The sequence below is a fragment of the Bombina bombina genome, chromosome 6, assembly GCF_027579735.1.
Source record: "Bombina bombina isolate aBomBom1 chromosome 6, aBomBom1.pri, whole genome shotgun sequence".
Lineage (NCBI taxonomy): Eukaryota > Metazoa > Chordata > Amphibia > Anura > Bombinatoridae > Bombina > Bombina bombina.
Genome location: NC_069504.1, coordinates 801,933,892 through 801,956,391, shown reverse-complemented (window position 1 = coordinate 801,956,391; position 22,500 = coordinate 801,933,892). Strand labels below are relative to the sequence as shown.

The window sequence follows — 22,500 nt, the reverse complement described above, 5'->3', positions numbered from 1 at the left end:
AATCCCGAAAGAAAATTTTTGGGTACAGTGTCCCTTTAAAAATAAAAAAAACCTAAAATGAAATTAATCTAAGATTACAAAAATAAAAAAAAGTCTAACATTACATAAAATAATAAACCAAATTATCAAAAATAAAAAAAATTAAACCTTATCTCTATGAAAATAATAAAGCCCCCCTAAAATAAAAACACCCCCTAATCTAATACTAAACTACCAATAGCCCTTAAAAGGGCCTTTTGTAGGACAATCCACTAAGTTAAGCAGCTCTTTTACCTTAAAAAATACTAAGTCCCCCCTCTAACAGTAAAACCCACCACCCAACAAACCCCCCAAAATAAAAAAAAACTAACACTAAAAAATCCTAAACTACCCATTGCCCCTAAAGGGGCATTTTATTATTATTATTATTATTATTATTATTATTATTATTAACAGGCATTTGTAGAGCGCCAACAGATTCCGCAGCGCTATAAACATAGTTGGTATACAGAATAACATTTATAGGGATCAAATGGGTAGAGGGCCCTGCCGAGAGTTTCACTGTTGTAGTCGGCTCTTATGAAGGCAATCTATAAACAGCTGGGCCCATAGGCTTACATTCTAAGGGGATCAAGGGGAAAGTGATGGAGTTAGGAAAGGTTAGTGTTCGTTGTATACATCCCTGAATAGTAGAGTCTTTAGGGAGTGCTTGAAGCTGCTAAAACTAGGGGAGGGTCTTGTGGAGCGAGGCATGGAGAAGTCTTGTAAACGGGAATGTGAACAAAAGAGGAGGAGAGTAGGAGATTGCGGAGCAGGTCCATCTTCAAGACATCCAACGCGGAGCATCCTCTTCATCCGGAATCTTCTTACTGAGTGAAGGTACCTTTAAGTGACGTTATCCAAGATGGCGTCCCTTAGATTCCGATTGGATGATAGAATTCTATCAGCCAATCGGAATTAAGGTAGAAAAAATCCTATTGGCTGATGAAATCAGCCAATAGGATTGAGCTTGCATTCTATTGGCTGTTCCAATCAGCCAATAGAATGCAAGCTCAATCCTATTGGCTGATTGGATCAGCCAATAGGATTGAACTTCCATCCTATTGGCTGATTGCATTAGCCAATTGGATTTTTTCTATTTTTTTAAGGGTGTATTGGGTGGGTTTCATTTTTAGGTTAGGGTTTGGGCCTGCAAAAGAGCTAACTGCCCTTTTAAGGGCAATGCCCATCCGAATGCTCTTTTCAGGGCAATGCCCCGCAAAAGGCCCTTTTAAGGGCTATTGGTAGTTTAGTTTAGGCTAGGGTTTTTTTTTTATTTTGGGGGGCATTTTTTTTATTTTGATAGGGCTATTAGATTAGGTGTAATTAGTTTAAATATCGGTAATTTGTTTTTTATTTTCTGTAATTTAGTGTTTGTTTTTTTTGTACTTTAGCTAATTTAATTTAGGTAATTGTATTTCATTTAGTTAATTTATTTAATTATAGTGTAGTGTTAGGTGTTATTGTAACTTAGGTTAGGTTTTATTTTACAGGTACTTTTGTATTTATTTTAACTAGGTAGTTATTAAATAATTAATAACTATTTAATAACTATTCTACCTAGTTAAAATAAATACAAACTTGCCTGCCTATAAAATAAAAATAAACCCTAATCTAGCTACAATGTAACTATTAGTTATATTGTAGCTAGCTTAGGGTTTATTTTATAGGTAAGTATTTAGTTTTAAATAGGAATTATTTAGGTAATGATATTAATATTTATTTAGATTTATTGTAATTATATTTAAGTTAGGGGGTGTTAGGGTTAGACTTAGGTTTAGGGGTTAATAAATTTAGTATAGTGGCGGCGACGTTGGGGGCGGCAGATTAGGGGTTAATAAATGTAGGTAGGTGGCGGCGATGTTAGGGGCGGCAGATTAGGGGTTAATAATATTTAACTAATGTTTGCGAGGCGGGAGTGCAGCGGTTTAGGGGTTAATATGTTTACTATAGTGGCGGCAATGTTGGGGGCGGCAGATTAGGGGTTAATAAATGTAGGTAGGTGGCGGCGACATTGGGGCGGCAGATTAGGGGTTAATAAATATAATGTAGGTGGCGGCGATGTTGGGGGCAGCAGATTAGGGGTTCATAAGTATAATGTAGGTGGCGGCGGTGTCCGGAGCGGCAGATTAGGGGTTAATAAATATAATGCAGGTGTCGACGATGTCGGGGGCGGCAGATTAGGGGTTAATAAGTGTAAGATTAGGGGTGTTTAGACTCAGGGTTCATGTTAGGGTGTTAGGTGTAAACATACATTTTATTTCCCCATAGGAATCAATGGGGCTGCGTTAGTGAGTTTTACGCTGCTTTTTTGCAGGTGTTAGACTTTTTTTCAGCCGGCTCTCCCCGTTGATTCCTATGGGGAAATTGTACACAAGCACGTTACACCAGCTCACCGCTGACTTAAGCAGCGCGGGTATTGAAGTGAGATTTGGAGCTAAATTTTGCTCTACGCTGACTTTTTGTCTTTTAACGCCGGGTTTGTAAAAACTCGTAATACCAGCGCTGTATGTAAGTGAGCAGTGAGAGAAAACTGCTCGCTAGCACCGCATAGCTCATAACGCAAAACTCATAATCTAGCCGTTATGTTTTTCAGGAGATAGAAGTTCAACTGACTCCTCAACTGAAAGAGGAGATTCACCTCTTTCCAATGAGGGTTTACAAGGGATCTGAGTTAAAGGTTTGACAAGGCTAGGACTTTTCCTCTTGGCCCCTTTGTGGAAAAATTTCATTTTACTTTATGGAGAATATTGAATTAATTTCAATACTTTTCCCCACAAACCCTAAAATACTACTTGTGTGAACAACTGTACTACACTCATTACTTTGTTATCTATATATTTATTGTTTTACTATGTATTTATGAAAATAAAAAACATGTTAGTATGCAAAAGCAGAATTTTAAAATCAATTTAAAGAAAGTAGTTTAACTTCTTTTATTTATTGCAGACAAATCTTCCTGTATATTATGAACCATGGATGAATATTGCAGAAAATTTACCTGCCTTGATTGAGAGCAAGCAGCTGAGAGATAAAGTCAGGAAGGTGAGATATTAATAAAAGATTTTTGTAAATAATTTCAATTCTGAAAAAACTATTTATATTATTACAAAATCTAGTCACACAACTGAATATGTCCAGTGTCCTGTATCATTTCTAGCACTTGTTCACCTAAGTATACAAAATATCTCTGCACTAATCTAAACTTTCTCAATAAATTAATATAAAAAATGTACAGTTTGTATTAATTAAGAGAAAATTCTTAAGTTGCATGTCAGATTAAACACTTTGAGATAGTAATGTAATATAATATTATAAATCGTATATATATAAAAAAAACTCTACAATATCCTTTCGTATTTTATGTTGTCCCCTTTTCCTGTAATTCTTTTCTGAAATTGAAACATTTTCAGTTCCTGCAGAACACTGTTATAATACACACAGCCATTTGCTGCACAATCTAGTAACCTATTTATACATGTCCCTAATTGGCCACAGCAGAGAATGTAACCTAAGTTACAATATGGCAGCTCCCATTGTTTTATATACACTAAAACTTAACACCTATTGTGTCCATATTTAAACAGGCAATAAAACTGAAAGGGACACTGAACCCAAATTTTTAATTGAAATCATTTTTATTGAGTTTACAAAATATAACATTTTAGTACGAACATAGTCATAAACAAAAGTAGCACAGTTTGTAAAAGTGTCTTAGGCAATGTAGATACATCAGATTTTTACTCAGATAATTATTTCTTAATACAACCGCTAGGCATCTTGTCTCAAAACAAATTACAGTTGAATTCTGCCCTCTCATAATATCCCCACCAACTGTCTCGTCAACCCCATTAAAAGATAAGTTGTTGCTTGACTTAAATAATTCTATATTAAGAGGGGACTCATCCTACTTTAGTTCGCCTCCTGGGCAGCATATCCTTTGATGGGATTTATGTGGTGTTCTGTCTTGTTCTTCTTACCCCTTCAAATTACATAATATAAGGTTCCCAATGCTCAAAAAAGTGTTCTTTAGTGTTCAGGAGTTCTGCTGTAGCGCTTGACATATTATAGTGGTATTCAATTCTCTTTTCAATATAATCAAAAGAGGGGATATCAGTTTTCCAGTATTTGGCAATACTCATGCGCGTTACAGTACATATTATACTCACTAGTTTGGAGTGCTTCTTTAGAGGTCCTTCTAGAGGGAAGTGTAACAGGGCCTGCACTGGAGTAAGAGCTACTTCTTTCTCTAATATTACACTTAAATATGATGAGATAAAATCCCATACCGTTTGACCCCGTCACAATACCACCACATATGCATATAAGTACCCATTTCTCTGCAACCTCTATAACATAGATGATATTCCCGTTCCTCTGCCTTAGCAAATCTAGTAGGGTAGATATACCATCTATGCAACACTTTGAGATAGTTTTCTCTTAGCGATGCGTTGGGGGAAAATGTTAGACCTCTCTGAATGTTTTTCGTCCAGGTTTCTACTGGCCATGACCTGCCTAGATCTTTTTCCCATTTTATCATGGTGCTGTTTTTTTTACCCCTATCTTTAATGTTAAATATTGGATATAGTAAAGCAATTGCACCTTTCCTATACTCCCTTGATATACATAATAACTCAAAAATAGTGTTGTTTGACGTCATTGTGTTTCCTAATATTTCCTGTACCCAGGATTTGAGTTGCAAATAATGAAACCATAGGTTTCTGTCAGGATCTCCTAGTTCTTCATATTGTTCGTATGTTAATATCCTGTTGTGTACAATTGTGTCTGCAATACGGTACAAGCCCTTGTTTTCCAACTTTCTCTGTATTTGCGAGTTTATTATTGAATTGATGGGTACCAGAGGTGTTACCTTGGAACGAATATTGATTAATGGAAAGGCCTTTGTCAGTTTGTCCCATAAAAGAATGGTGTGGTGTATTTCCAGATACTGTCTTAAAGAATGAGGTCTATTTTTTTTATCTGCCCAAAGTAGTCTGTCTATCCTTCCTATCCCCATGATGTCTGCTTCTAATTGGACCCATTGTGGAGCGTTAATCTTCTTATGCCAATGGATAGTCTGAGCCATTCTAGCCGCATAATAATAGGACACTTTGTTATCAGTACATTTATCGGGAGTGAGTGGAATAAATAAAGGATTTTAGGTAATACCGTCATTTTGATAGAAATAATTCTGCCAAAAAAAATCTAAAACCTGCGATCGCGGAAACAAAAGCTCCGTAACGCAGCCCCATTGATGTCAAAGAAACTACAGTTTAAACCTAACACCCTAACATACACGTCTAAACACCCCTAAACTGCTGCCCCTGACATTGCCGACGCCTGCCTACAGTTATTAACCCCTAATCTGCCGCTCCCGATATCGCCGCCACTTAAATAAAATTATTAACCCTAATCTGCCGCTCCCGATATCGCTGCCACTATACTAAAGTTATTAGCCCCTTATCCGTCGCACCCCAACATCGCCGCAACTATTTTAAAGTTATTAACTAGTTATTAATTAAATGTTTAGTCATAATATCTTTGTTGATTCTCGCTCATTTCCCCTGCCATATAAATTTGAGAATTTCCTTCTGCATATTGTGTAACTTTGTTATCGGTACATTTATCGGGAGTGAGTGGAATAAATAAAGGATTTTAGGTAATACCGTCATTTTGATAGAAATAATTCTGCCATATAAAGAGAGTTTATGTTTAGCCCACTTAGATAACAGACCTTTAATCTGTGTGAACAGAGAAGCATAGTTTTCTTTATAAAGTGTGTGAACATTGTTCGTAAGGTGAATGCCTAAGTATTTGATAGAGGTCTTTGCCCAGGTGAAGGCGAAATTTATCTCCAATAATTTTTTAGTATGGTTAGGCAAATGAATATCTACATTTACTCTCATTTACCTTGTATCCCGACAATAATCCAAATTTACCTATATCAGAATAAATTACCGGGAGGGAAAGTAGAGGCTTAGTGACTGCGAGGATGACATCATCAGCAAATAATGATATTTTGTATTCTTTTTCTCCCACTCTAATTCCTTTTATATCAAGTTTATCCCTAATTCTCTGAGCAAGGGGTTCAATACATAGCGCAAATAGCAGCAGGGAAAATGGACAGCCCTGCCTAGTTTCATTTCTAATTGTTATTTGCTTTGATTGATATCCGGAGAGTCTGATAAAAGCGTCTGGGCTTGAATATAACTTTCTCAGTGCCACATGGAATGGGCCCCTTATTCCTACTTTATCTAAAACTGCTAACATATAATCCCAATTGACCCTTTCGAATGCCTTCTCCGCATCCAGAGTTAGGAACAGAGAAGGCGCTCCTCTGGTTGACGTCAGATTTATCAGATCTATAACTTTTCTAATGTTATCTGGGGCCTCTCTTTGCGATATGAACCCTACTTGGTCCTTGTTTATTACGCTTTTGATGAGGGTTGATAGTCGTGAACCCAAATTTTTTCTTTCATAATTCAGATAGAGCATGCAATTTTAAGCAACTTTCTAATTTACTCCTATTATCAATTTTTCTTCATTCCCTTGCTATCTTTATTTGAAAAGCAAGAATGTAAGTTTAGAAGCCGGCCCATTTTTGGTTCACAAACTGGGTTGTCCTTGCTGATTGGACAGCACCAATAAACAAGTGAACCAAAAATTGGCTGGCTCCTTAGCTTAGATGCCTACTTTTTCAAATAAAGATAGCAAGAGAATGAAGAAAAGTTGATAATAGGAGTAAATTAAAAAGTTGCTTAAAATTGCATTCTCTATCTGAATCATGAAAGAAAAAAATTGGGTTTAGTATCCCTTTAAAAAAATACATCAACATGTTATTCTCAGACTAATATTTTCTTTGAATAAACACCTAGGATTCTATGAACCCCCTAGGGGGCGCTAGTACCCATACACAAAATAGACTATATTGACAAAAAATACAGACTTAGCTTTTGTATACAAGTTCCATAAATGTCCACAAGAGATAGTACAATGCATACAAATCCAAATGCAGGTAGACAATGGCAGGGTGAAACAATCTCAAGTATCTAGATGGCACACAAAGCAGTTGCTTCCCTTCAAAACTCCCAACTGGGTCTCAAAATTTTTTGCAAATGTCCAAAGACTAAAACAAAAAAGGGGCATGTTCATATCAGCAGGTCTTTTCTTTGAATGCATCATTTTATCTAGTATTTATTTAGTGTTTAAAGTCCCTTTAATGTGTCCCAAATGACTTGTTATAGTTTGAGCAGAGTGTTGCATGTATAGGAAATTCTGAATTCATGTTTATATTTGTATTTTTAATAACTGGTTTTACTCATTAAAACCTATTAAGGGCTACATTATGAGTGGCGAACTAACTGTAGTGCTTAAGCGATAAGGGGTGTTTTTCGTCTTTTTGATTGTGATGGAAAACATGTTTGCTTGAGGGCTATCAAATTTTTTTTTTTTATAATTTACAATCAATGCCATGGCTGTCTTGTATAGACGTAGATAAATCTCTTGTATAACCTTGTCAAATGGTGAGACCACAATATTGGACTATAAAACAAAGAGCAAATAATATGTAACGTAACCTCATTTTTAACATTCTTTTTAAACATGTAAATTAGTAAATCTCCCCTCTCTAAAGGAAGCCACTTTTGGACTTCAATCTATGGTTATAACATGCATAGGCATAGGGAGTTATATAGATGAAATAGCTCAGGCCTCTTTTGGACTTTATAGAATTATCAATTTTGAAGAGTGGAAAACCACATATAAATCAGGATCCTGGGATTGTTTAAAGAGTAGGTGACCATATACAACAACAAAAAAACATTGTGATCCTAATGTATAAAAGTGGGAGTCAAATATAACATGTGCATAATACTTGTATCACCTCTTGGGAGGCTAGAAGTATGTGTTAATAAGTACGTTAAGTAGTAGGAATTGTCAAGCTGCACCTGCATATAAGGGAGCGTAATGGGTCAAGTGAAGCATGTCAGGGGGAGGCTGGTTATTATTGAGTCTAATATCACTATGTGGGGCTTCAAATAAAACAAATCAAGCCAACTCAAACATAAATACATGTATTTACATATGGCTAAATGACTAGTAAGTCGGTTAGAATAAATCCTTGAGTATAATAAATAACTAACAGCTAGATTACGAGTTTTGAGCGCTATGGAGAAATTAACGAACGCAACAAAAGTTACGTTATTTAATTTCCTATAGTGCTGCCATAACAAGTTTAAAAAACCCCAGCTTGTGCGGGCGATATGGCTGCGTTGAGCTCCATACCGCACACAAAAGCAGCAATGTTTTGACGTGCTCGTGCACGCTTTCACCATAGACATCAATGGGGAGAGCCCGCCAAAAAAGGAAACAAAAGCTCCGTAACGTAGCCCCACTGATGTCAAAGAAACTACAGTTTAAACCTAACACCCTAACATACACGTCTAAACACCCCTAAACTGCTGCCCCTGACATTGCCGACACCTGCCTACAGTTATTAACCCCTAATCTGCCGCTCCCGATATAACCGCCACTTAAATAAAATTATTAACCCTAATCTGCCGCTCCCGATATCGCCGCCACTATACTAACGTTATTAGCCCCTTATCCGTCGCACCCCAACATCGCCGCAACTATTTTAAAGTTATTAACCCCTATTACACCGCTCCCAATATCGCCGCCACCTAAATAAAGCTATTAACCCCTAAACCTCTGGCCTCCCACATCACTACCACTAAATAAAACTATTAACCCCTAAACTGCCAGCCCCCCCACATCGCAACAACCTAAATTAAACTATTAACCCCTAACCCTAACGTAACCCTAACCCCCTAACTTTAACATAATTAAAATAGATCTAAATTAAACATACAATTATTAACTAAATAATACCTATTAACCCCTAAACCACCAGACCCCAACTTCGCAACAACCTAAATGAAACTATATTAACCCCTAAACCTAACCCTAACGTAACCCTAACCCTAACATCCCCTAACTTTAACATAATGAAATTAGATCTAAATTAAATTTACAATTATTAACTAAATAATGCCTATTTAAAACTAAATACTTACCTGTGAAATAAAACCTTAGGTAGCTACAATATAACTAATAGTTACATTATAGCTAGCTTAGGTTTTATTTTTATTTCACAGGTAAGTTTGTATTTATTTTAACTAGGTAGACTAGTTAGTAAATAGTTATTAACTATTTACTAACTACCTAGTTAAAATAAATACAAACTTACCTGTGAATTAAAACCTAACATTACAAGAAATAAAAAACCTACCATTACATAAAAAAAAAGAAATTATCCCAAAAAAATAAAGATTATTCCTATTCTAATACCCGTTAAAAAAAAACACCCCAAAATAAAAAAACACTACTCTAGAATAAACTACAAAGGGCCCTTAAAATGGCCTTTTGGGGGGCCCTTAAAAGTGCCTTTTGTAGGGCATTGCCTTGAGATAAACAGCTCTTTTGCTCCAAAAAATATATAAACACCCACTAACACTACACAAACTACCACCCCTCAAACTACCAGGGGCCTTTAAAAGGGCCTTTTGTAGGGCATTGCCCTGAGCTAAACAGCTCTTTTGCTAAAAAAAAAAACACCCCCTAAAAATATACATTACACAAAATAACAAACAAATTATCAAAAATATTCCTATTCTAATACCCATAAAAAAAACACCCCAAAATAAAAAACCTAATCTAGAATAAAATACCAATGGCCCTTAAAAGTGCCTTTTGTAGGGCATTGCCTTGAGATAAACAGGTCTTTAGCTAAAAAAAAATACAAACACCCCCTAACACTATACAAACCCCTACCCCCCAAACTACCAAGGGCCCTTAAAAAGGCCTTTTGGGGGGTACTTAAAAGGGCCTTTTGTAGGGCATTGCCCTGAGATAAACAGCTCTATTGCTCCAAAAAAAATATAAACACCCCCTTACACTACACAAACTACCACCCCTCAAACTACCAGGGGCCCTTAAAAGGGCCTTTTGGGGGGCCCTTTAAAAGGGCCTTTTGTAGGGCATTGCCCTGAGCTAAACAGCTCTTTTGCTAAAAAAAAAAACACCCCCTAAAAATATACATTACACAAAATAACAAACAAATTATCAAAAATAAAAAAAATATTCCTATTCTAATACCCATAAAAAAACACCCCAAAATAAAAAACCTAATCTAGAATAAAATACCAATGGCCCTTAAAAGGGCCTTTTGTAGGGCATTGCCCTAAAGATATCAGCTCTTTTTTTGAAAAAAAAAAATTACTAAGACTCACTAACATTACAAACCCTCACCCCCCTAAACCCACAAAATAAAAAAAAAACTATCTAAAAAACCTAAGATACCCATTGCCCTGAAAAGGGCATTTAGCTCTTTTACTGCCCAGACCCTAAACTAAAAGATAAAACCCACCCAATAAACCCTTATAAAAGCCTAATGCTAACCCCCTGACGATCCACTTACAGTTTTTGAAGTCCCGCTTGAACGATCTTCATCCCAGCGAAGTCTTCATCCAGACGGCCTCTTCAATCTTCATCCTGGCGGCGACGTCCTGATCCAAGCGGCGAGAAGTCTTCATCCAGACGGCCTCTTGAATCTTCATCCAGGCGGCATCTTTTATCTTGATCCCAGAGGCGTGGAGCGGGTCCATCCTGAAGACATCCGGCGCGGAGCATCCTCTTCATACGGTCGCCGCCGTACACTGGATCTTCAATGCAAGGGATGCGATTCAAGATGGCGTCCCTTGCATTCCTATTGGCTGAAAAATTTAAATCAGCCAATAGGAATTAGGGCTGCTAAAATCCTATTGGCTATTCAAATCAGCCAATAGAATTTAAGCAGCTCTATTTCTATTGGCTAATTCGAGTAGTGTTAGGATTTTTTTAATGAATAGTTTAGTTTAATTTAATTGGTAGTTAGTTTAATTTTGTTTAATAATTATATTAGTTTAATTGTTAGTTTAAACTTAGTTTTTTTAATTTTAAAGGTAAGTTTTAATTTAATGTAAGATAGGGAAATTTAAATTTTAATATAAAGTTAGGGTGGCATTAGGTTTAGGGGTTACTAGTGTAAATTAGTTTATTGCGATGTGGGGGGCTTTTGGTTTAGGGGTTAATAGTTTTATTTAGTTGTGGGGGGCTTTCAGTTTAGGGGTTAATAGGTTTATTATAGTGGCTTGCGGTTTAGGGCTTAATAACTTTAGTATAGCGGGGGCGATGTGGGCGGACGGCAGATTAGGGGTTAATAATATTTAAATAGTTTAACCAAAAAAAGGGGGGGGGGGCAATGGCACTACTGAAGAATACAAGGGACCTAATTCCTAGTAATTACATGAAAGGAGGCAAATTTTATATCTTCCTAACATAATAAAATATAATGATATATAATATAGGTGCTGTGTACTAGTCGCTATTTTAACAAAAGGAGGTACAAGACCACCAAAAAAATGTACACATAAGCAGCACTCAAAATCCCTTGTGTGAATTAGAATTAACTGAGCAACAAGTGGCAGACGTACCAGGGAAAAAAATTATTAAAGATTAACTTTTATTGGGGCATTAAAATAATGGAAAGACAAAACATTTCAAACCACAGGAAATAATTTTAACTTAAAGGGACAGTAAACCTTAAAAATAATGTTATATAATTCTGCACATAGTGCAGAATTATATAAAATTATATTAGCCAAACATTATAAAACATAATGTACGCTTTTAATTTTAAAAAAACCCTGCTGTTTTACAGACCCGCTCTCTGTACTCTGCTGAGCGGGTCTGTTATATTCACACAGCGCATCGGACCAGCTGTATAGTCACAGCCCGGCCCGACCGTGCCATAAGACTAAGTGCAGCTCGCTCCTGCTGTCAGACAGCAGGAGCGAGCTGCACTTAGTCTTATGGCACTGTCGGGCCGGGCTGTGACTATACAGCTGGCCCGATGCGCTGTGTGAATATAACAGACCCGCTCAGCAGAGAGCAGAGAGCGGGTCTGTAAAACAGCGGTTTTTTTTTAAAATTAAAATGGTACATTATGTTTTAGAAAGTTTGGCTAATATAATGTTATATAATTCTGCACTATGTGCAGAATTATATAACATTATTTTTAAGGTTTACTGACACTTTAAGTCAAGTTAAACGGCAGAAGTAGTAATACCAGATTATATCATGATTGGAGGTGCAGGGTCTCCTCTAGTGAGATAAAAACTTTATATTACTAGCTTGTCTTAGAGAAAAGACCTAGGATGTAATGTTAATCCATAGTCTTTAGACGGACAATTGATTATATAATCTCAGTATTGTATCAAATGGGATCCTAATAGTGGGGTAGGGTCAGATTGAATCTGAAAGTATTATAGTGACACATATGGATTTGTGATTATGGCATATTGTGATTTACCATATACATGTAAGGTAAATTGTGTATTGTTTGAACAGGAATAAGGTAATTCAAAGTTTTCTTGTAATACTCTTGCTTATCCTAGTATACAGTTCAAAGTCCTGTTTTGTGTATGTGTGAGAAAACCCACAGAGTTACTAATATCAGATCTGCTCTTATTTCAAGTACAGAGTTGTATTGATTCCTATGTTAGCACTTTATACTACTGATAGATAATATCTGCTATTACTAATATATTTCTATTGTGCTTGTGGAATCAAGTATATTTACTCTAGTATTGTACTTATTATCTATTCCATAAAGGTCAGGTTATCGGTTTAAGCATAATATAATATGAAATCAGAGCAGATCTGATATTAGTAACTCTGTGGGTTTTCTCACACATACACAAAACAGGACTTTGAACTGTATACTAGGATAAGCAAGAATATTATAAGAAAACTTTGAATTACCTTATTCCTGTTCAAACAATACACAATTCACCTTACATGTATATGGTAAATCACAATATGCCATAATCACAAATCCATATGTGTCACTATAATACTTTCAGATTCAATCTGACCCTACTCCACTATTAGGATCCCTCTTGATACAATACTGAGATTATATCGCGGGTAAGAGAGGAAAAGATAGAAGCGCACACAGAGAGAGTACGATTCAAGTGAAGTTTTATTTACAACAGGTCACACGCAACACACTATGTTGCACTTACTAGCTCCAAGATAAAAACAGGCACTTTTCAAGTAAGGATGATACAGATAAACTCCGTGGCAGATGTTGATTTAAAGATACAAAAACTGGATCCCAGCATATGGCCTCAGTGTCCACTTGTCGTCCGGACTGCTTACTGAAGACACTGTGTAGCCGTGAACACGGAGAAGTACACAGGTCACCTTACACTCCTTAACGCGTTTCCCCTGAACTCCGGCCGGGCCTTTTCAAGAGGTATAAAAAACTTTTGATTTTTAGCGCCCTTACCGGCTTTTTGTAATGTCCCAATCACAGACCTTACTGGCGATGAGTCATCCGGTAGGCGTGCCAGATTACTACTACAAATAACAATTAATATATACTGCTACAACATAAAATCATTCAATAACACACATGATTTAAATATCAAGCGATACATTAAAATACATTATATTAACTTATTTGAAATACAGTTCATAGCTTAATTCTATATGTTTGTTGTCCTACGGCACACTTAGTTCTCTTATGACGTTTAATAGTGCCTTTCAGTTTATGTGCCACATCCCTAAACAATTGATGCTGCCTACTAAAAGTTAAATCTATTGGTGTCACACACAGAATTATTTCAATTGGAACACAAAATATTTCAATTAAAACACAAACTGATACAAAAACGTATTTCTGACAATTGAAATACATTTCCTGACTTCATTCAATTATTTATTATATTACCGCCCAGTGTACTGAGATTATATAATCAATTGTCCGTCTAAAGACTATGTGTTAACATTACATCCTAGGTCTTTTCTCTAAGACGAGCTAGTAATATAAAGTTTTTATCTCACTAGAGGAGACCCTGCACCTCCAATCATGATATAATCTGGTATTACTACTTCTGCCGTTTATCCTGACTTAAGTTAAAATTATTTCCTGTGGTTTTAAATGTTTTGTTTTTCCATTATTGTAATGCACCAATAAAAGTTAATTTTTAATATATTTTTTTCCCTGGTACGTCTGCCACTTGTTGCTCAGTTAATTTTGGTGGTCTTGTACCTCCTTTTGTTAAAATATTTAAATAGTGTTTGCGATGCGGGAGGGCGGCGGTTTAGGGGTTAATAACTTTATTATAGTGGTGACGATGTCGGGGAGCGGCGAAATAGGGGTTAATAAAAATTTTTAGTTGCGGCGAAGTCGGGAGCGGCAGATTAGGAGTTAATAAATGTATTATAGTGTTTGCGATGCGGGAGGTCCTCGGTTTAGGGGTTAATAGGTAGTTTATGGGTGTTAGTGTACTTTGTGACACATTAGTTATGAGTTTTATGTTAAAGCTTTGTAGCGTAAAACTCATAACTGCTGACTTTAGATGGCGTTACAGATCTTGTCGATATAGGCTGCAATGCTCACTTTTTAGCCTCACCGCAAAACATGTAATACAGGCGCTATGGGAATCCCATGAAAAAAAACGTCACTTTTACGAGTGCAGGACTAACGTTGCGTTACAGGCTAAAAGGTGTGCGGTACACCTATACCGACAAGACTTGTAATGGCTGTGGTGTGGTTTTAACACTGAAAATGCCATATTTTTAGTGTTACAAGCCGCAACGCAAAACTCGTAATCTAGCTGTTGGCTAATAATATGAAGCTTTGGATCTATATTATACTATTACTCTTTAGTCTGGATATTTCTCCATTTATTGCAAAGAAATACAAAAAATAGTATAGTTAAAATAAGCATGCCACATCTCTAGAATCATAACAAGTGCAGTGTTTCACATCACTAACGATGCAGCAAGACCGAAAGTCAGAATGGCACGGGGTTGGGGGGGTCTTTAGTGGAGAGACAACTTGTCCATGGCCTCAAGTATAGAGCATTATATGTGGACCAGGTGATGAGGGTTATAGAAATATAACCTAGATATTAGACTTATGGGAAGCTCCTGGGTTGTTAATATCGATAAGCTCCATTAACAACCCTATATACACACAGTACCCTCCACTAAAATTGGCACTCTTGATAAATATGAGCAAAGACAGCTTTGAAAAATTGTCTTTATTCCTTAAAAATACACAAAAAATACTCAGCTCTCAAGGATATCAAACACTTGCAAACTCAACACAGGTTTATCCAGAAAAATAAATTGTTAAATATATGTGTGGCATAGTAATTGGCACCCTTTTAGTCAATACTTTTTGCTACCTCCCTTTGCCAAGATAACAGCTCTGAGTCTTCTCCTATAATGTCTGATGAGGTTGGAGAATACATGGCAGGGGATCTGAGACCATTCCTCCATACAGAATCTCTCCAGATCCTTAAAATGTCAAGGTCAATGCTAGTGGACTCTCCACTTCAGTTCACCCCACAGCTTTTTTATGGGGTTCAAGTCAGGGGACTGGGATGACCATGGCAGGACCTTGATTTTGTGGCCAGTAAACAATTTTTGTGTTGATTTTGATGTATGTTTTGGATCCCATTTTAAATTCCAGTATTTTCTGGCAAACTGAAGACACTTGAGTTTGTTTTTGAAAAAGAGTAGAAACTTTTTCCTTGAAACCCTTCCAAACAACTTGTGATATAGGTGATGTCGGATTGTAGTTTTGGAGACTTTCTGATCCCAAGACGCAACTAACTTCTGCAATTCTCCAGCTGTGATCCTTGGAGATATTTTTTCCACTCAAACCATCCTCTTCACGCTGCGTTGAGACAATATAGACACACTTCCAGTTTGATTCATAACATTTCAAATTGACTGGAACTTCTTTATTATTGGCCTAATGGTGGAAATGGGCATTTTCAATGCTTTTGCTATTTTCTTATAGCCACTTCCCAACAACAACCTGATGAATGACTAAGGGGATTTGGCCTATGTGTTACCTCATCTTTTTACCCCTGTGAAAAAGTAAGTGTTTGAACAATTTCTTTTTCCTAGTCACCCAGGTGTACTAAAAAATTTAAAATATCAATAGGAATATACTTAAAATATTATTTTTTCATGTAATTGGCAAGAGTCCATGAGCTAGTAACATACGGGATATACAATCCTACCAGGAGGGGCAAAGTTTCCCAAACCTCAAAATGCCTATAAATACACCCCTCACCACACCCACAATTCAGTTTTACAAACTTTGCCTCCTATGGAGGTGGTGAAGTAAGTTTGTGCTAAGATTTCTAAGTTGATATGCGCTTCTCAGCATTGTTGAAGCCCGATTCCTCTCAGAGTACAGCGAATGTCAGAGGGACGTGAAGGGAGTATCACTTATTTGAATACGATGATTTCCCTAACGGGGGTCTATTTCATAGGTTCTCTGTTATCGGTCGTAGAGATTCATCTCCTACCTCCCTTTTCAGATCGGCGATATACTCTCAATTTACCATTACCTCTACTAATAACTGTTTTAGTACTGGTTTGGCTATCTGCTATATGTGGATGGGTGTCTTTTAGTAAGTATGTTTTCATTACTTAAGACACTCTCAGCTATGGTTTGGCACTTTATGCATTTATCTAAAGTTCTAAATATATGTATTGTACTTATATTTGCCATGAGTCAGGTTCAGTCAGTTTCATATTTGGGGAATGTAAACATTTTAAGAAATGTATTTCTTACCTGGGGTTTAGTCTTTTTTCAATTGACTACTTCTTGCAATTGCGGGTATTAGGCCCACGGGGGCGTCAAATGCTAAACTTTATTGCGTCATTCTTGGTGCGAAAATTTATTTGGCGCAAAAGAATACGTTTATGATGCAGCTTCGTCATTTCCGGCATCATACGTGACGCCAAGACCTTTCACACGGCGGCATCATTAGTGACGCAAGTGTGTCATTTCCGGTTATTTTTGATGCCAAAAAAGAGTTTACGTTACGTTACGTTACGTTGGGATGACCATGGCAGGACCTTGATTTTGTGGCCAGTAAACAATTTTTGTGTTGATTTTGATGTATGTTTTGGATCCCATTTTAAATTCCAGTATTTTCTGGCAAACTGAAGACACTTGAGTTTGTTTTTGAAAAAGAGTAGAAACTTTTTCCTTGAAACCCTTCCAAACAACTTGTGATATAGGTGATGTCGGATTGTAGTTTTGGAGACTTTCTGATCCCAAGACGCAACTAACTTCTGCAATTCTCCAGCTGTGATCCTTGGAGATATTTTTTCCACTCAAACCATCCTCTTCACGCTGCGTTGAGACAATATAGACACACTTCCAGTTTGATTCATAACATTTCAAATTGACTGGAACTTCTTTATTATTGGCCTAATGGTGGAAATGGGCATTTTCAATGCTTTTGCTATTTTCTTATAGCCACTTCCCAACAACAACCTGATGAATGACTAAGGGGATTTGGCCTATGTGTTACCTCATCTTTTTACCCCTGTGAAAAAGTAAGTGTTTGAACAATTTCTTTTTCCTAGTCACCCAGGTGTACTAAAAAATTTAAAATATCAATAGGAATATACTTAAAATATTATTTTTTCATGTAATTGGCAAGAGTCCATGAGCTAGTAACATACGGGATATACAATCCTACCAGGAGGGGCAAAGTTTCCCAAACCTCAAAATGCCTATAAATACACCCCTCACCACACCCACAATTCAGTTTTACAAACTTTGCCTCCTATGGAGGTGGTGAAGTAAGTTTGTGCTAAGATTTCTAAGTTGATATGCGCTTCTCAGCATTGTTGAAGCCCGATTCCTCTCAGAGTACAGCGAATGTCAGAGGGACGTGAAGGGAGTATCACTTATTTGAATACGATGATTTCCCTAACGGGGGTCTATTTCATAGGTTCTCTGTTATCTGTCGTAGAGATTCATCTCCTACCTCCCTTTTCAGATCGGCGATATACTCTCAATTTACCATTACCTCTACTAATAACTGTTTTAGTACTGGTTTGGCTATCTGCTATATGTGGATGGGTGTCTTTTAGTAAGTATGTTTTCATTACTTAAGACACTCTCAGCTATGGTTTGGCACTTTATGCATTTATCTAAAGTTCTAAATATATGTATTGTACTTATATTTGCCATGAGTCAGGTTCAGTCAGTTTCATATTTGGGGAATGTAAACATTTTAAGAAATGTATTTCTTACCTGGGGTTTAGTCTTTTTTCAATTGACTACTTCTTGCAATTGCGGGTATTAGGCCCACGGGGGCGTCAAATGCTAAACTTTATTGCGTCATTCTTGGTGCGAAAATTTATTTGGCGCAAAAGAATACGTTTATGATGCAGCTTCGTCATTTCCGGCATCATACGTGACGCCAAGACCTTTCACACGGCGGCATCATTAGTGACGCAAGTGTGTCATTTCCGGTTATTTTTGATGCCAAAAAGAGTTTACGTTACGTTGTGCGTCATACTTGGCACCAAACTTTTTCATTATTTCAATACCCCTTGTATGTTTGCCTCTTGCTTTTTGCTATCAGAGGCCTATGCTATTGCATTTTTTCCCATTCCTGAAACTGTCCTATAAGGAAATAGATAATTTTGCTTTATATGTTGTTTTTTCTCTTACATTGTGCAAGATGTCCCAATCTGATCCTGTCTCAGAAGTTTCTGCTGGAACATTGCTGCCTGACATCGGTTCTACCAAAGCTAAGTGCATTTGTTGTAAAATTGTAGAAATTATTCCACCGAATGTCATTTGTAATAGTTGTCATGATAAACTTCTACATGCAGATAGTGTTTCCATCAGTAATAGTACATTGCCAGTTGCAGTTCCTTCAACTTCTGATGTGCATGATATACCTGTAAATTTTAAAGAATTTGTTTCTGATTCTATTATGAAGGCTTTGTTTTCATTTCCACCTTCTAATAAACGTAAAAGGTCTTTTAAAACTTCACATTTAGCTGATGAAATTTCAAATGACTAACAACATAATAATTTATCCTCTTCTGATGAGGATCTATCTGAGACAGAAGATCCTTCCTCAGACATTGACACTGACAAATCTACTTATTTATTTAAAATAGAGTATATGCGTTCTTTATTAAAAGAAGTGTTAATTACTTTGGATATTGAGGTAACCAGTCCTATTGACGTTCAGTCTAATAAACGTTTAAATGCTGTTTTTAAACCTCCTGTAGTTTCTCCAGTGGTTTTTCCCATTCCTGAGGCTATTTCTGATATGATTTCTAGGGAATGGAATAAGCCAGGTACTTCTTTTATTCCTTCTTCAAGGTTTAAAAAATTGTATCCTTTACCAGCAAAATCTATAGAGTTTTGGAAAAAAATCCCCAAAGTTGGGGCTATTTCTACTCTTGCTAAACGTAGACTTGCAGGATGCATACCTTCATATTCCGATTCATCCAGAACACTGTCAGTTTCTGAGATTCTCTTTTCTAGACAAGCATTACCAATTTGTTGCTCTTCCATTTGGCCTAGCAACAGCTCCAAGAATTTTTTCAAAGGTTCTGGGTGCCCTACTATCTGTAATCAGAGAACAGGGTATTGGGGTGTTTCCTTATTTGGACGATATCTTGGTACTAGCTCAGTCTTTACGTTCTGCAGAATCTCACACAAATCAACTAGTGTTGTTTCTTTGGAAACATGGTTGGAGGATCAATTTACCAAAAAAGTTTCTTGATTCCTCAGACAAGGGTCACCTTTTTAGGCTTCCAGATAGATTCAGTGTCCATGACTCTGTCTCTAACAGACAAGAGACGTTTAAAATTGGTCGCAGCATGCTGGCACCTTCAGTCTCAGTCATTCCCTTCAGTGGCTATGTGCATGGAAATTTTAGGTCTCATGACTGCAGCATTGGACGCGATCTCCTTTGCTCGTTTTCACATGAGACCTCTACAGCTTTGTATGCTGAATCAATGGTGCAGGGATTATACAAAGATATCACAATTAATATCCTTGAATCCCAATGTACGACACTCTCTGACATGGTGGATAGATCACCATCGTTTGGTTCAAGGGGCTTCTTTTGTTCGGCCAACCTGGACTGTGATCTCAACAGATGCGAGTCTTTCAGGTTGGGGAGCTGTTTGGGGATCTCTGACAGCACAAGGGGTTTAGAACTCCGTGCAATTCTCAGGGCTCTTCAGTTCTGGCCTCTGCTAAAGAGAGAATCGTTAATTTTTTTCAGACAGACAATATCACAACTGTGGCTTATGTCAATCATCAGGGTGGAACTCACAGTCCCCAAGCTATGAAAGAAGTATCTCGGATACTTGCTTGGGTGGAATCCAGCTCCTGTCTAATCTCTGCGGCGCATATCCCAGGTGTAGACAATTGGGAGGCGGATTATCTCAGCCACCAGACTTTACATCCAGGGGAGTGGTCTCTCCATCCAGATGTGTTTTCTCAGATTGTTCAGATGTGGGGTCTTCCAGAGATAGATCTCATGGCCTCTCATCTAAACAAGAAACTTCCCAGATATCTATCCAGGTCCAGGGATGTTCAGGCGGAAGCAGTGGATGCGTTGACACTTCCTTGGTGTTATCATCCTGCTTACATCTTCCCGCCTCTAGTTCTCCTTCCAAGAGTGATCTCCAAAATCATCATGGAACAGTCTTTTGTGTTGCTGGTGGCTCCAGCATGGCCACACAGGTTTTGGTATGCGGATCTGGTTCGGATGTCCAGTTGCCCGCCTTGGCCACTTCCGTTACGGCCGGACCTACTATCTCAAGGTCCGTTTTTCCATCAGGATCTCAAATCATTAAATTTGAAGGTATGGAAATTGAATGCTTAGTTCTAAGTCATAGAGGTTTCTCTGACTCAGTGATTCAAGCTTGTAAATCTGTTTCTAGAAAGATTTAATATAGAGTTTGGAAGACTTACATTTCATGGTGTTCTTCTCATAAATTCTCCTGGCATTCTTTTAGAATTCCTAGAATTTTACAGTTTCTTCAGGATGGTTTGGATTAGGGTTTGTCTGCAAGTTCCTTGAAAGGACAAATCTCCGCTCTTTCTGTTTTATTTCACAGAAAGATTGCTATACTTCCTGATATACACTGTTTTGTACAGGCTTTAATTCGTATTAAGCCTGTCATTAAGACAATTTCTCCTCCTTGGAGTCTTAATTTGGTTCTGAAGGTCTTACAGGCTCCTCCATTTGAACCTATGCATTCTTTGGACATTAAACTACTTTCTTGGAAAGTGTTGTTTCTTTTGGCCATCTCTTCTGCTAGAAGAGTTTCTGAGTTATCTGCTCTTTCTTGTGAGTCTCCTTTTCTGATTTTTCATCAGGATAAGGCAGTTTTGCGGACTTCTTTTCAATTTTTACCTAAAGTTGTGAATTCTAACAACATTAGTAGAGAAATTGTTGTCTCTTCCTTATGTCCTAATCCTAAGAATTCTTTGGAGAAATCCTTACATTCTTTGGATGTGGTGAGAGCTTTGAAATATTATGTGGAAGCTACTAAAAATTTCAGGAAGACTTCCAGTCTATTTGTTTTATTTTCTGGTCCTAGGAAAGGTCAGAAGGCTTCTGCTATTTCCTTGGCTTCTTGGTTGAAACTTTTGATTCATCAAGCTTATTTGGAGTCGGGACAGGCCCCGCCTCAGAGAATTACAGCTCATTCTACTAGATCAGTCTCCACTTCATGGGCTTTTAAGAATGAAGCTTCAGTTGATCAGATTTGCAAAGCGGCAACTTGGTCCTCTTTGCATACGTTTACTAAATTCTACTGTTTTGATGTATTTGCTTCTTCGGAAGCAGTTTTTGGTAGAAAAGTTCTTCAGGCAGCTGTTTCAGTTTGATTCTTCTGCTTTTGATTTAAGTTTTTTTCTTTCAAAATGAAAATAGACTTATTTATTTGGGTTGTGGATTAATTTTTTCAGCGGAATATGGCTGTATTTATTTTTATTCCCTCCCTCTCTAGTGACTCTTGAGTGGAACATCCACATCTTGGGTATTGATATCCCATATGTCACTAGCTCATGGACTCTTGCCAATTACATGAAAGAAAACATAATTTATGTAAGAACTTACCTGATGAATTCATTTCTTTCATATTGGCAAGAGTCCATGAGGCCCACCCTTTTTATGGTGGTTATGATTTTTTGTATAAAGCACAATTATTTCCAAATTTCCTTTGTTGATGCTTTTAACTCCTTTCTTTATCACCCCACTGCTTGGCTATTCGTTAAACTGAATTGTGGGTGTGGTGAGGGGTGTATTTATAGGCATTTTGAGGTTTGGTAAACTTTGCCCCTCCTGGTAGGATTGTAATATCCCATATGTCACTAGCTCATGGACTCTTGCCAATATGAAAGAAATTAATTTATCAGGTAAGTTCTTACATAAATTATGTTTTTTTCATATGAATTCATAGGGATACCAATAATTGTGCCACACATACATTTAACAAAGATTTTGTTTTTGGTAAACCTGTGTTGTGTTTGCAATTGTTTGATATCCATGAGAGCAGAGTATTTGT

The 22,500-nt window shown here is 37.1% G+C and overlaps 1 protein-coding gene across 1 annotated transcript in view; it reads left to right on the top strand.

Moving 5' to 3' along the window:
- Positions 1-22,500, top strand: part of IDO2 (indoleamine 2,3-dioxygenase 2) — a 148,121-nt gene that overhangs the window by 2,128 nt on the left and 123,493 nt on the right. The window contains exon 2 of the mRNA XM_053718129.1: positions 2,968-3,063. Coding sequence (XP_053574104.1) covers positions 2,968-3,063 — 96 coding nt within the window. The remainder of the gene's footprint in view (positions 1-2,967; positions 3,064-22,500) is intronic.